Source organism: Drosophila persimilis, unplaced genomic scaffold, assembly GCF_003286085.1.
Source record: "Drosophila persimilis strain 14011-0111.01,24,50 unplaced genomic scaffold, DperRS2 tig00000002-arrow-pilon, whole genome shotgun sequence".
In the NCBI taxonomy this organism is placed as follows: Eukaryota; Metazoa; Arthropoda; class Insecta; order Diptera; family Drosophilidae; genus Drosophila; species Drosophila persimilis.
In genome coordinates, this window is record NW_020825289.1 from 18,488,382 (window position 1) to 18,498,965 (window position 10,584).

Sequence of the window (10,584 nt, forward strand, 5' to 3'; positions counted from 1 at the left end):
TATGAATAGAATTACAGCCACGACGCAAAATGACGGAATGAAGAGATACCAAATCTTTTTTGATTGCGGTTTATTGAAGTATTTTCTGTCTAGAGACTACAAAGTGAGAGCCTTAGACATCGTCGGCGGTCTTCTCGATCCACTCGTGGAAGTGGGCGACGTCAGCATAAACACCGGGATACCTCACATCGCCGCAGCCATAGCCCCAGGAGACAACGCCGACGAGACGGCTGCCGGAGACCAGGGGACCGCCAGAATCGCCCTGGCAGGCATCCTTGTGCTCGGCGTAGGCGCAGATCATGGTGTCCTTGATCTTGCTGCCATAGCTGAACTCGTCGGAGGCGCACTTCTCGCGATCAACGATCTTGAGGTCGACAGCCAACAGATGGTCGGGAATGACGCTGCCGCCGGACTCGGTGGTGCCCCAGCCGGAGACAACAGCCTTGGCTCCTTCGCGTGGGTTGGAGCTGGCAATGCGGATTTCCCTAATGCTCGAGCGGAAGCTCAGGTCGGACTCGATGCGGATGATGGCAATGTCGTTGACCATGGTGCTGGCGTCGTATCCCTCGTGGTTCCTGAAAGCACGCACCGAGTGCACGCTTCCGCCGGAGCGCCAGTAGGTGCTGCCCACGCGAACCTTCAGATCCTTGGCCTCAATCGACTGCAGGCAGTGAGCAGCAGTGATGACGATGTCGTGGGAGTAGATGGAGCCACCGCAGAAGTGGGATCCGCTGCGCTGCAGGGACACCTGGTAAGGGTGAGCCTCGATGCTGGTCTCGTAGCCACCGACAATGCGGCCATCTAGCTGGGGCAGGAGACCCTCGGGGATGGTGCCGCCCAAAGCGCAGGCAATAGCCGACAGAAGTACTACAAATCTCAACATGTTTCTCAGTTGTATGACTACCTTCGGATTAGCTCAGGCTTATATAGGTGTCCAGGAACACAGATCTGTAACTTGATTGACACCTATATCTTTACAATAGATGCTGCGTCACTTTCGCTGCGAGTCAATCGCCCAAAAGCGCCCAGAATTCAATCATCTTATCATCCTATCACCTTATCAGACACTGCCCACTCGAATTGACTTTACGCCGTCATATCCGCGATATGATTACTGCGGTTTGGGCAGCGAAAAGATAGGAATAGGCTGCCAAACACCTATAAAAGCGACACCCAGTTCTGCAGACAACGTATTCATTTCGCAATATGTTGAAGTTCGTGATCTTGTTGTCTGCTGTCGCCTGCGCCCTGGGAGGCACCATCCCAGAGGGTCTCCTGCCCCAGCTGGATGGCCGCATTGTTGGAGGCTCCGCCACCACCATCAGCAGCTTCCCCTGGCAGATCTCCCTGCAGCGCAGTGGCTCCCACTCCTGCGGTGGCTCGGTCTACTCCGCCAACATCATTGTGACCGCTGCTCACTGCCTGCAGTCCGTGTCCGCCTCGACCCTCCAGGTCCGTGCCGGTTCCACCTACTGGAGCTCCGGCGGCACCGCCGTCAAGGTTGCGTCCTTCAAGAACCACGAGGGCTACAACGCCAACACCATGGTCAACGACATCGCTGTCATCAGGTTGAGCTCTTCCCTGGGCTTCAGCTCCACCATCAAGGCTATCGGTCTGGCCAGCTCTGCTCCCGGTAACGGTGCTGCTGCTTCCGTCTCCGGCTGGGGCACCCAGTCCTCCGGCTCCAGCTCCATCCCCACCACCCTGCAGTACGTGAACGTGAACATCGTCGGCCAGTCGCAGTGCGCTTCCTCCAGCTACAGCTATGGTAGCCAGATCAAGTCCTCCATGATCTGCGCTGCTTCCAGCGGCAAGGATGCCTGCCAGGGTGATTCCGGCGGCCCATTGGTCTCCGGCGGTGTCCTCGTTGGTGTTGTGTCCTGGGGCTATGGCTGCGCCCTGTCCAACTACCCCGGAGTGTACGCCGATGTTGCTGCCCTCCGCTCGTGGGTGGTCAACGCCGCCAACTCGGTCTAAGAACTATTGCGAAATTAAAAAATATCTGAGCACACTTAATATCTTTTTTATTATATTCATCATACATCATTCTGGGAATGGTTTGGTTAAAGCTTTTCTTAAGGGATGTGGACGATCCTTCTTTCGAATTTGGAATGAAAGTTATCTAAATAAGTATTATCTATTCTTCGCTAGGAATAAGAGTACCTCTTAAGAATTTGCCCTTCAATGTTGCCGTAATGTTGATAGAGCTTTGAAGATTGGAAATCAATGATAACTTTAGTGATATATGTATATATATGTCATGTAAAGAGCTGTGTCATGGAACTTTGGGGATCAATCACTTCCATATCAGCTGCAAAAAGAAATGGTATATAATAATTTTCCGTTCAGCGCCATTCACAAGTAGAGTTCTTCTTTAAGCCTATTTAATCAGTCATATATAATAATCAGCTATGGTTTGTTGTTTTATATGAAAAAGAACTGATTGCTGCAAGATCCCTCACAAGTTGTCATTCGGTTCGGCTTTGTATTCATCTAAATGTGGAATATCTTGCGAAACTCTGATTCGAAAGGCTGATATTTTCCTTCCAAAGATAGTGATTGAAATGGGCTTTTCCCAAATGCCGAAACTCTGATTCCAGAGCAGGCATAGTCCTTTGAGAGATAGTGATTGAAATGGGATTTTCCGAAATACTGATACGGAAACTAAGTTTGTGGAGTGGCTGTCAGCATTGACATAATGCTAGCGCACCTTTCGATTTTGATAGCTCCATTTAGATGTTTTTTTAATAAAGCATATTTATTTACTGAGGCACATTTCTAATCAATGACCTTTGGAGCAACTGTTGTTTCGGAATTTTTGGTATAATCTTCGGTGTTCATTAGAAAATATGCTATAGATATGTATAGCTAGTTATTAAACTATATATTTTGTATAATATGTAAAAATAAGTCCTTAGATAAATATTTATTTGATTTAAGGACTAGTTTTCACATTTTTGAGTTATTCCAGCACTGTCAATAAGAATATGGTCATATACAGGATACCGGGTATTATTTAAATATAAATTAAATTGTAGTAGATCGCTAGGTAAATATATCACTGCACATAAGTCAAATATTTCAATATATCATAAGATTACATATGTATAGGTATATAAACTAAGTACAGGGTAAAATAGTGTCGCGGCCCGTGTGCCACGACTCACAAGTCACGACTTCTTTTGTTGTGTTTTTCGAGATGCAGGCGCCCGTACGATCGTACTCTTATCACAAGGTGGGAATATATAGTATGAGAACGGCACACCACACCCCTGAAACAGGGAACACCATCACACCATACAGCTTTATAAATGTATGCATATACATACATATGTACATCTATAGACTAAGCCATACTTGCTTATGAATTATATACTGGACTATTATCAGAGATAGCACCCAGATACATATGGGTAAGTCATTGGCCATTTTGCTGGTCCTAATTTAGCCCCTCGTACACGTGATAAAATTAATTGGAAACTCTGATTAATTTTCTTTGAGGAGATGGTAAGCACCTATAAAAGAGCCTGCCAGTTCTCAAACAACTCATTATATTCGCAATATGTTGAAGTTCGTGATCTTGTTGTCTGCTGTCGCCTGCGCCCTGGGAGGCACCATCCCAGAGGGTCTCCTGCCCCAGCTGGATGGCCGCATTGTTGGAGGCACCGCCACCACCATTAGCAGCTTCCCCTGGCAGATCTCCCTGCAGCGCAGTGGCTCCCACTCCTGCGGTGGCTCGGTCTACTCCGCCAGCATCGTTGTGACCGCTGCTCACTGCCTGCAGTCCGTGTCCGCCTCGACCCTCCAGGTCCGTGCAGGTTCCACCTACTGGAGCTCCGGCGGCACCGTCGTCAAGGTTGCATCCTTCAAGAACCACGAGGGCTACAACGCCAACACCATGGTCAACGACATCGCTGTCATCAGGCTGAGCTCTGCCCTGGGCCTCAGCTCCACCATCAAGGCTATCGGTCTGGCCAGTTCTGCTCCCGCTAACGGTGCTGCTGCTTCCGTCTCCGGATGGGGTACCCTGTCGTACGGCTCCAGCTCCATCCCCACCACCCTGCAGTACGTGAACGTGAACATCGTCAGCCAGTCGCAGTGCGCTTCCTCCACCTACGGTTATGGCAGTGAGATCAAGTCCACCATGATCTGCGCTTATTCCAGCGGCAAGGATGCCTGCCAGGGTGATTCCGGCGGCCCATTGGTCTCCGGCGGTGTCCTCGTTGGTGTTGTGTCCTGGGGCTATGGCTGCGCCTACGCCAACTACCCCGGTGTCTACGCCGATGTTGCTGCTCTCCGCTCCTGGGTGGTCAGCGCCGCCAGCTCGGTCTAAGAACTATTGCGAAATTAAATAACATGCTGAAGATTACTCTGTGCAAATGTATTTATTGGGGATCATTAGTTTCATTCACGTGTGGCAGAGTTCCACAAGCGACTCTTCGTCTGTGCATTATCCTTGTCCGCCTTGGTGACGGGACGCAGGTGAGCTGCATCTACAATGTCCCTGAAAGTATTGGGGTTGAATAGGATTCAAGTGGAGAAGGCAGAGGCAAACTTACTTGAACTCCTCGTAGCTCTGGGTGCTATGGACAGCCCGAAGCTTGGCGTCGTTCCGCAGCTGGTAGAGTTCACTCTCGCGGATTCCCTGTAGACAGCTCTCCCGCAACCGTCGCAGATCATCCTGCGTTATCTTCAAGTCGTCCATGCTGCTTCAGTCGTTTTCAAATATGGCAAAATCAATCGAGTTGTTTCCCCATATGTTTTCCGATTGTTGCCTGGGTAACAAACAGCCAACTCAGGTGGAGTGAGGGCTAAAATTTGTTGGGTATTTCATGTAGAGTGTAGTACGTATGTACATTACCCATCGAATTACGGAGCCAAAGAAACTCAGGAATCTCTCTATTGCGGTCGCCGATAAGCCGCTAATAGCCGGCGATTAATTTTACAACCCTTCGAAGAGCTCCGATATGATCGGGATCCATGCATTACTAGAGCAGTTTGTACTTGGCTTTCGACGTGTTCGCAGACATGACCGCCACTGGGATAGTTTTGCTGCTCGTCCTCCTCATTCTTGGAGTAACCACAGCCAACGATACCAAGGGACGCATTGTGGGCGGAGCCGAGCAGGCCATTCACAATGCGCCCTGGCAGGTGTCCATACAGATCAGTGCACGTCACGAATGCGGCGGCGTCATCTACAGCAAGGATATTATTATCACGGCGGGGCACTGCTTGGACGGGAAATCCGTTACTCTGATGAAGGTGCGCGTGGGTGCCGAACACCACAACTACGGCGGAACTTTGGTACCTGTAGCGGCCTACAAGGTACACGAGAAGTTCGACTTGAAATATCTCCACTACGATATTGCCGTGATGCGTCTGTCCGCACCTCTCAGCTTCGGCCTCTCCATAAAGGCCATCAATTTGGCCAGAGTAAGTCCCTCAGGCGGAACAAATGCCACCGTTAGCGGTTGGGGCTACACAGAGCAGGACGGTAGCTACGCCGGCAACCTCCAGACGGTCCAGCTGCAGATCATCGAGCGAGGACAATGCGCCTCCACCACTTATGGCTACGGCTGGGACTATGTTGGGGAGGAAACGATCTGCGCCGCCTACGCTGAAAGGGATGCCTGCACGGGAGACTCTGGTGGTCCACTGGTAGCGAACCACTTGCTGGTGGGCATCGTCTCCTGGGGATACAAGTGTGCGCTTGATAACTACCCGGGTGTGTATGCAGATGTGGCCGTTCTAAGACCTTGGATAGTTAACGCAGCAAATGCAATTTAAATAGTTATGGAAGAAAAATAAAGCACACTTCTTCACATTTTACAAAAGTTTTCGACTATAATAGCTCCTCCTCTTCTGTAAGTCGCCCCACAGGTGGAATCGAACCACTTCGACGCTAATCGACTACGGATTTGAAGTCCGCACCCCGGACCACCGAAGCTCAGTGAGGCAACATTGCAGCCCGAGCTGCCGCTTTTATATGCCGATTGTCCCGAAAAAGCACTTGGGAATTACAAGGGCATTGGTCACTTTTCCTACATCTTCCAATCTACCCAGATTTCCATTATCTATTTAGATATCTAGATAAGGCTAGCTACACAAGTGATTCAGAAGAGAATGATATAGCTATCCTACGAGTAAATGCAGATCGATGATAAAACAAAATACTTAAAATAGCTTATCCTAATATTGAGTTGGGTTTTACAAGCCGCCATTATCAGAATATTTACAAAAGGAAAAACTTTATTTAAAGCATGAAATTAGCAAAACATTGAAATTTATTTGGAATGCAGTAGCAAAAATATAAGGATTGTGTTAACTTAAATCACTTACAAAGACGATTTCAATACCATTTGGATTTGAAGAATTTCAACGAAAGATCAAAGTAATTATTTAGTAGAATAGGGAAGACCTCACTTGCGGGGCTGTTGAATGTGATTCTGAGTCTTCTGCTGAACAGACATTGGGGGCTTAGGCAAGTGTGCCACCTGGGCAGAAGCTGGCGTAAAGTCCGTGTGTCCCTTCACGGGAGCACCGCTCACCACAGCCGAGTTCACGCTAACGGGTTGCTGTAATTACCATGTGCAATGAATTGAATAATATATACAGTTTCCCCATATAGTGGTCGCGCTTACTGTCAGACCAGTGCAATCCTCGGCATCCTTGGGGGCACGCTCCGATGCAGTGGGCTTGTGCTGGACAATACGCATGCCGCCTGCCTTCACTGAAAGTCAAAAGAAACATTATAGAAGAATCGAAATGCACATGACGTCAGCAGAATGTAAAAAATATGTGAGTTTGGACAGCACCGTCGCAATAACTAAAGCTCCGCAAGAGTGTGCGTGAGTACCGCTTGCTGAGTGCATGTGTGGGACAGTGTTGCTTCGTTTTCTTATTGCTTATCAGCATCTGCCGAAGCAGGCTAAGATACTGATAAGGCAATAGATATTGGTGGCTATTGTTGTGAATTGGGTGCACAATCAATTGCCAGCGGAGCACCTCCATAGCCATTTTAATACTTTTTACCTCCTACACATTCACACACAAGCACACAAATACATCAAAGCGCATGGAGAATACCTATGCAATTACACTTACAAGCAGGTGGGTGTCCAGCCACGAGATTGGGTTGTTCATCAGACATTTTCAGTAGGTTATAAGCTGGAATGCACCAATATTTAAATAAATTACTACCATTAATCAGAAAAACAGAATTTCCGACCTACCTCTTCTAAATGCGCGGTTGCGGTTTGCGGCGTAATAAGCTTTTGTTTAACACGTACAACGATACAGTGTTGCAATTTTAGCCTATTTAAGGCTAGATCTAGCTTATTTGAAAACGGAAAAGCTTGAAAAATTATGAAAAAGCTTATAGCCTTAAATCTAGCCTTTTTTAATTTCACTCTATATCAATGTGTTTTTTTTATTTTTAGCCTATTTTTTTCCTGTTTTTACAATTTTTAGCTTGTGTTTTTGTGAAATCTAGCTTATTTTGACGCTCAAAATCTGGCAGCCCTGCAATATACTGACGAATTCAATTTCCATTATACTAATTACTCCAATTTGATATTCCATGGAATATTACTAGCTAGATAGAACCCACAGCCCTGCCCACATAATTTTATCCAATTCATGAAACTATTTTCTACTTGACTGGTTTATTTTAAATATTTGCTTTTATTGGATTTTGCCTAAAAAAGGGCTTAGCGAAAGAGGTTTCAAACAAAAAAGTGTAAGAGAGTAATCGTTCCTATTGCTCAATTTTGATAATCCGTTGGCATGAGGCTAGATTGGCATGTTTTTAGTCCTTGCTTTTATTGTATTTCGACTAAAACAAGGTTTAAACAAAAAAGTTCAGCAAAAAACAGTCGCAGTGTTGTCACATCAATTTTGCTAGTATTTAAAGACCTGTTGCTTATCTACCGGAGTGTGGCCATGTGTACCCTATACAAACTGTTTTAAAAAAGTAATTAATATGTATATTCTGATCTGATACTCATTATTGGTCTCTGTAAAAAGACTGTATTCTTCATTCATTAGATCATGGGATGGCAAACATTTCCGCTATTCTATACAGTATACTATATGGTTAGTGCTAAAACGTAATGGTGTTATGACATTCAACTTTCCCAACTTTGCTACGAAGAGAGGGAGATGGCATGAGAGACAAAACGCAAGAGTGTCTTCATAGCCGTCTCAGACTATTTCACTATTTGTGAAAAAATAATATTTTCCAACACAAGCAGCCAGTCGGCAAAATGGGATCTACATGTATAGAAAATTATAATATCTGCCGCAGCGATGCTCTCAGCTCAACTGGAAAGCCTATATCTCTAGCTCTCACTGCATGCTCTTCCCATAAGTCTAATGTCATACGATATGAGCAAATTTAAGTGTCATATAGCCATAAACAAAGCACGCAGGGCTGCATTGCAAATTTTTTTGGACAGCATACTCATGCAGACACTGCAGTTTTTATAAAGAATTTCGTCAAAATCACCAAGTAGTGAAATAAACATTGAAAATCAGAACATTACAGGTAGTTAACTGTCAATATGAAAGACACAAAGGTGAGTTTTTACTTTTAATAGATGCTGCATTCCACAGTTACATCATGTCACCGGCTGCAATTGAACTTCGGCTGATGTGGTCGTTTGTGCTACTTTTTCTGTCGCTAATGAAAACGACCACCATCGAATCATTACAGCCATTCCCGGTTCTCAAGAATGACAACCTCCTGCGGGCCGCTCGCGGCGAAGTCGTCGACCGGGTTCCCGTCTGGGTAATGCGTCAGGCCGGTCGCTATCTTCCCGAATTCCAGGAACTCCGCAAGCAGCACGACTTCTTCACCGTGTGCCGCACCCCAGAGCTGGCCTGTGAGGTGACCATGCAGCCGTTGCGGCGCTTCGATCTGGATGCCTCCATTATATTCTCGGATATACTGGTTATTCCACAAGCCCTTGGCTTGACCGTAGAAATGCACGCCGGCGTGGGTCCGGTGCTGCCCCAGCCAATAAACACACCAGAGGACCTTAAGCGGTTGACTCCAGATGGCGCATTGTCCCGACTGACCTACGTGGGAGATGCCATCACTATGATGCGACACAAGTTGGAAGGCCGAGTGCCCCTCATTGGTTTTACTGGAGCACCCTGGACGCTTATGGGCTACATGATCGAAGGCGGCGGCAGCAAGACTATGTCCAAGGCCAAGGCTTGGCTCTCGGATCACCCGGAGGACACTAAACTGTTTCTCAACCTGCTTACGGACGCAATTGTGGACTACTTGGAGATGCAAGTAAAGGCTGGAGCTCAAATGCTGCAAGTCTTTGAGTCGTCTGCCGAGCACTTGACCAAGGAGGACTTCTTGATATGGGCTGTGCCCTATTTGCGTAGGATACGCGATGAGCTTGTGGACCGGCTGACCAAAAAAGCAGTCCCATTGGTTCCGATTGTAAGTAATATCGACGCAACTTTTAATACAATTCATCTGAGCTCTTCTCCGCAGACGCTGTTCGCCAAGGGCGCTGGACACTCGCTGAAAGAGCAAAGCGAACTGGGCTACGATGTAATTGGACTGGACTGGACTGTAGATCCCATTGAGGCACGTGCCCTAGTGGGACCGAACATAACGCTGCAGGGTAATTTGGATCCACAGGACATGTACCGTGATGCCGACGAGCTGCGGGCCTTGACCACTGAAATGGTTCACAAATTTGGCAAATCGCGTTATATTGCCAATCTGGGTCATGGGATAACGCCTCAAACTCCCATCACCAGCATGGATGTACTGGTGGAGGCGGTCCACAAGGCATTGTAGGTGATTTTTATTAGCAATTATGCCTTTTTTATCGAATGCAATAAAGACAAGTACGCCTTTGGGTTAGGGTTAGATCATTGGAATGGTATACTGTGGTTTTCTTGTTTCTGTTCCTGTACCAGTTTGTCGTATATCATGAGCGTGCTGCCGCAGCAGATTAGGAACGTTCCCAGGATAACTTCTGCAATATTAAAGTCATATTTAAATACATATGCTCAAACTCCCCAACTGTTCTGTTTACTTACTCTTTCCAGGCAACTTTTCCCCCAGTGCATAACCAGTTATTGCGGTAAAAGCAAAACTGAGAGAATTGGCGACTGGAACCGCAACTGTGATGCTGGCACTTTGCAATGTCCACACATACAAAGCACTACCGCACTGATTGAGTCCAAATGGAATCCAGTACCGCCAACGGGATCCAACTGTACATACTTCCAGTAACAAATTTCTCCACTTGGAGCCCGTGTCCTTGACAGACTCGATGCCCTGACTGCCAAGGCGGATAAATGGGTTAGTCACACCCCAAAGCAGTCCCACTGCAAGCAATTGCACTGAACAAGACAAACAACGATTATAATTTAAACACTTAAATATTTCAGTAATTTACCAGCGGTTTCTAGCATTTTGTATTGTTTACATGGAATCAGCTGTTGTAAGAGTTGCTTTTTTGTCTAAGCAACCCTGAGTATTTCTGTAGCCCTGGAAGAGATTTTGACATTTGCGACTCCCTGGCATTTTGACAATTCTTTTACGTCAGCTTT

At 46.8% G+C, this 10,584-nt stretch overlaps 8 protein-coding genes across 8 annotated transcripts; 4 read left to right on the forward strand and 4 right to left on the reverse strand.

Moving 5' to 3' along the window:
* Positions 1 to 53: 53 nt before the first annotated feature.
* On the reverse strand, positions 54 to 892 carry LOC6592578 (trypsin epsilon). The gene has a single exon (XM_002017707.2). It carries the CDS (start codon positions 881 to 883, stop codon positions 113 to 115), a length of 771 nt encoding a protein of 256 aa, XP_002017743.2. The 5' UTR covers positions 884 to 892; the 3' UTR covers positions 54 to 112.
* A 299-nt stretch (positions 893 to 1,191) lies between these two features.
* On the forward strand, positions 1,192 to 2,016 carry LOC6592577 (trypsin alpha). Its single transcript, XM_002017706.2, has one exon. It carries the CDS (start codon positions 1,207 to 1,209, stop codon positions 1,975 to 1,977), a length of 771 nt encoding a protein of 256 aa, XP_002017742.1. The 5' UTR covers positions 1,192 to 1,206; the 3' UTR covers positions 1,978 to 2,016.
* A 1,531-nt stretch (positions 2,017 to 3,547) lies between these two features.
* Positions 3,548 to 4,369, forward strand: LOC6592576 (trypsin delta/gamma-like protein CG30031). Its single transcript, XM_002017705.2, has one exon. The coding sequence runs from the start codon at positions 3,563 to 3,565 to the stop codon at positions 4,331 to 4,333; it is 771 nt and encodes a 256-aa protein (XP_002017741.1). The 5' UTR covers positions 3,548 to 3,562; the 3' UTR covers positions 4,334 to 4,369.
* LOC6592575 (coiled-coil domain-containing protein 103) lies at positions 4,367 to 4,895 on the reverse strand. Its single transcript, XM_002017704.2, has 2 exons — positions 4,560 to 4,895; positions 4,367 to 4,504 (listed from the first exon to the last, which is right to left on the reverse strand). The coding sequence occupies exons 1-2, from the start codon at positions 4,703 to 4,705 to the stop codon at positions 4,405 to 4,407; spliced, it is 246 nt and encodes an 81-aa protein (XP_002017740.1). The 5' UTR covers positions 4,706 to 4,895; the 3' UTR covers positions 4,367 to 4,404.
* Positions 4,896 to 4,977: 82 nt separating this feature from the next.
* Positions 4,978 to 5,833, forward strand: LOC6592574 (trypsin iota). Its single transcript, XM_002017703.2, has one exon. It carries the CDS (start codon positions 5,029 to 5,031, stop codon positions 5,785 to 5,787), a length of 759 nt encoding a protein of 252 aa, XP_002017739.1. The 5' UTR covers positions 4,978 to 5,028; the 3' UTR covers positions 5,788 to 5,833.
* A 436-nt stretch (positions 5,834 to 6,269) lies between these two features.
* LOC6592572 (death-associated protein 1) lies at positions 6,270 to 7,290 on the reverse strand. The gene is made up of 4 exons (XM_002017702.2): positions 7,233 to 7,290; positions 7,105 to 7,167; positions 6,642 to 6,730; positions 6,270 to 6,575 (listed from the first exon to the last, which is right to left on the reverse strand). Exons 2-4 carry the CDS (start codon positions 7,148 to 7,150, stop codon positions 6,420 to 6,422), a joined length of 291 nt encoding a protein of 96 aa, XP_002017738.1. The 5' UTR covers positions 7,151 to 7,167; positions 7,233 to 7,290; the 3' UTR covers positions 6,270 to 6,419.
* A 1,212-nt stretch (positions 7,291 to 8,502) lies between these two features.
* Positions 8,503 to 9,911, forward strand: LOC6592571 (uroporphyrinogen decarboxylase). The gene is made up of 3 exons (XM_026985497.1): positions 8,503 to 8,576; positions 8,714 to 9,457; positions 9,512 to 9,911. Exons 1-3 carry the CDS (start codon positions 8,562 to 8,564, stop codon positions 9,821 to 9,823), a joined length of 1,071 nt encoding a protein of 356 aa, XP_026841298.1. The 5' UTR covers positions 8,503 to 8,561; the 3' UTR covers positions 9,824 to 9,911.
* On the reverse strand, positions 9,825 to 10,521 carry LOC6592699 (transmembrane protein 234 homolog). The gene is made up of 3 exons (XM_002017700.2): positions 10,431 to 10,521; positions 10,069 to 10,374; positions 9,825 to 10,004 (listed from the first exon to the last, which is right to left on the reverse strand). The coding sequence occupies exons 1-3, from the start codon at positions 10,444 to 10,446 to the stop codon at positions 9,898 to 9,900; spliced, it is 429 nt and encodes a 142-aa protein (XP_002017736.1). The 5' UTR covers positions 10,447 to 10,521; the 3' UTR covers positions 9,825 to 9,897.
* Positions 10,522 to 10,584: the final 63 nt, after the last annotated feature.

Excerpts from the sequence above, each read along its gene's own strand:
- LOC6592578 (XM_002017707.2), bottom strand. The coding sequence starts at position 883 with ATGTTGAGATTTGTAGTACTTCTGTCGGCTATTGCCTGCGCTTTGGGC.
- LOC6592577 (XM_002017706.2), top strand. The coding sequence starts at position 1,207 with ATGTTGAAGTTCGTGATCTTGTTGTCTGCTGTCGCCTGCGCCCTGGGA.
- LOC6592576 (XM_002017705.2), top strand. The coding sequence starts at position 3,563 with ATGTTGAAGTTCGTGATCTTGTTGTCTGCTGTCGCCTGCGCCCTGGGA.
- LOC6592575 (XM_002017704.2), bottom strand. The coding sequence starts at position 4,705 with ATGGACGACTTGAAGATAACGCAGGATGATCTGCGACGGTTGCGGGAG. Across the intron at positions 4,505-4,559 it reads CAGAGCTACGAGGAGTTCAA|GGACATTGTAGATGCAGCTC; the intron begins GTAAGTTTGCCT and ends CAATACTTTCAG.
- LOC6592574 (XM_002017703.2), top strand. The coding sequence starts at position 5,029 with ATGACCGCCACTGGGATAGTTTTGCTGCTCGTCCTCCTCATTCTTGGA.
- LOC6592572 (XM_002017702.2), bottom strand. The coding sequence starts at position 7,150 with ATGTCTGATGAACAACCCAATCTCGTGGCTGGACACCCACCTGCTT. Across the intron at positions 6,731-7,104 it reads GGCTGGACACCCACCTGCTT|TGAAGGCAGGCGGCATGCGT; the intron begins GTAAGTGTAATT and ends TTTGACTTTCAG. Across the intron at positions 6,576-6,641 it reads AGGATTGCACTGGTCTGACA|CAACCCGTTAGCGTGAACTC; the intron begins GTAAGCGCGACC and ends TGGTAATTACAG.
- LOC6592571 (XM_026985497.1), top strand. Across the intron at positions 9,458-9,511 it reads CAGTCCCATTGGTTCCGATT|ACGCTGTTCGCCAAGGGCGC; the intron begins GTAAGTAATATC and ends TCTTCTCCGCAG.
- LOC6592699 (XM_002017700.2), bottom strand. Across the intron at positions 10,005-10,068 it reads GGAAAAGTTGCCTGGAAAGA|AAGTTATCCTGGGAACGTTC; the intron begins GTAAGTAAACAG and ends TTAATATTGCAG.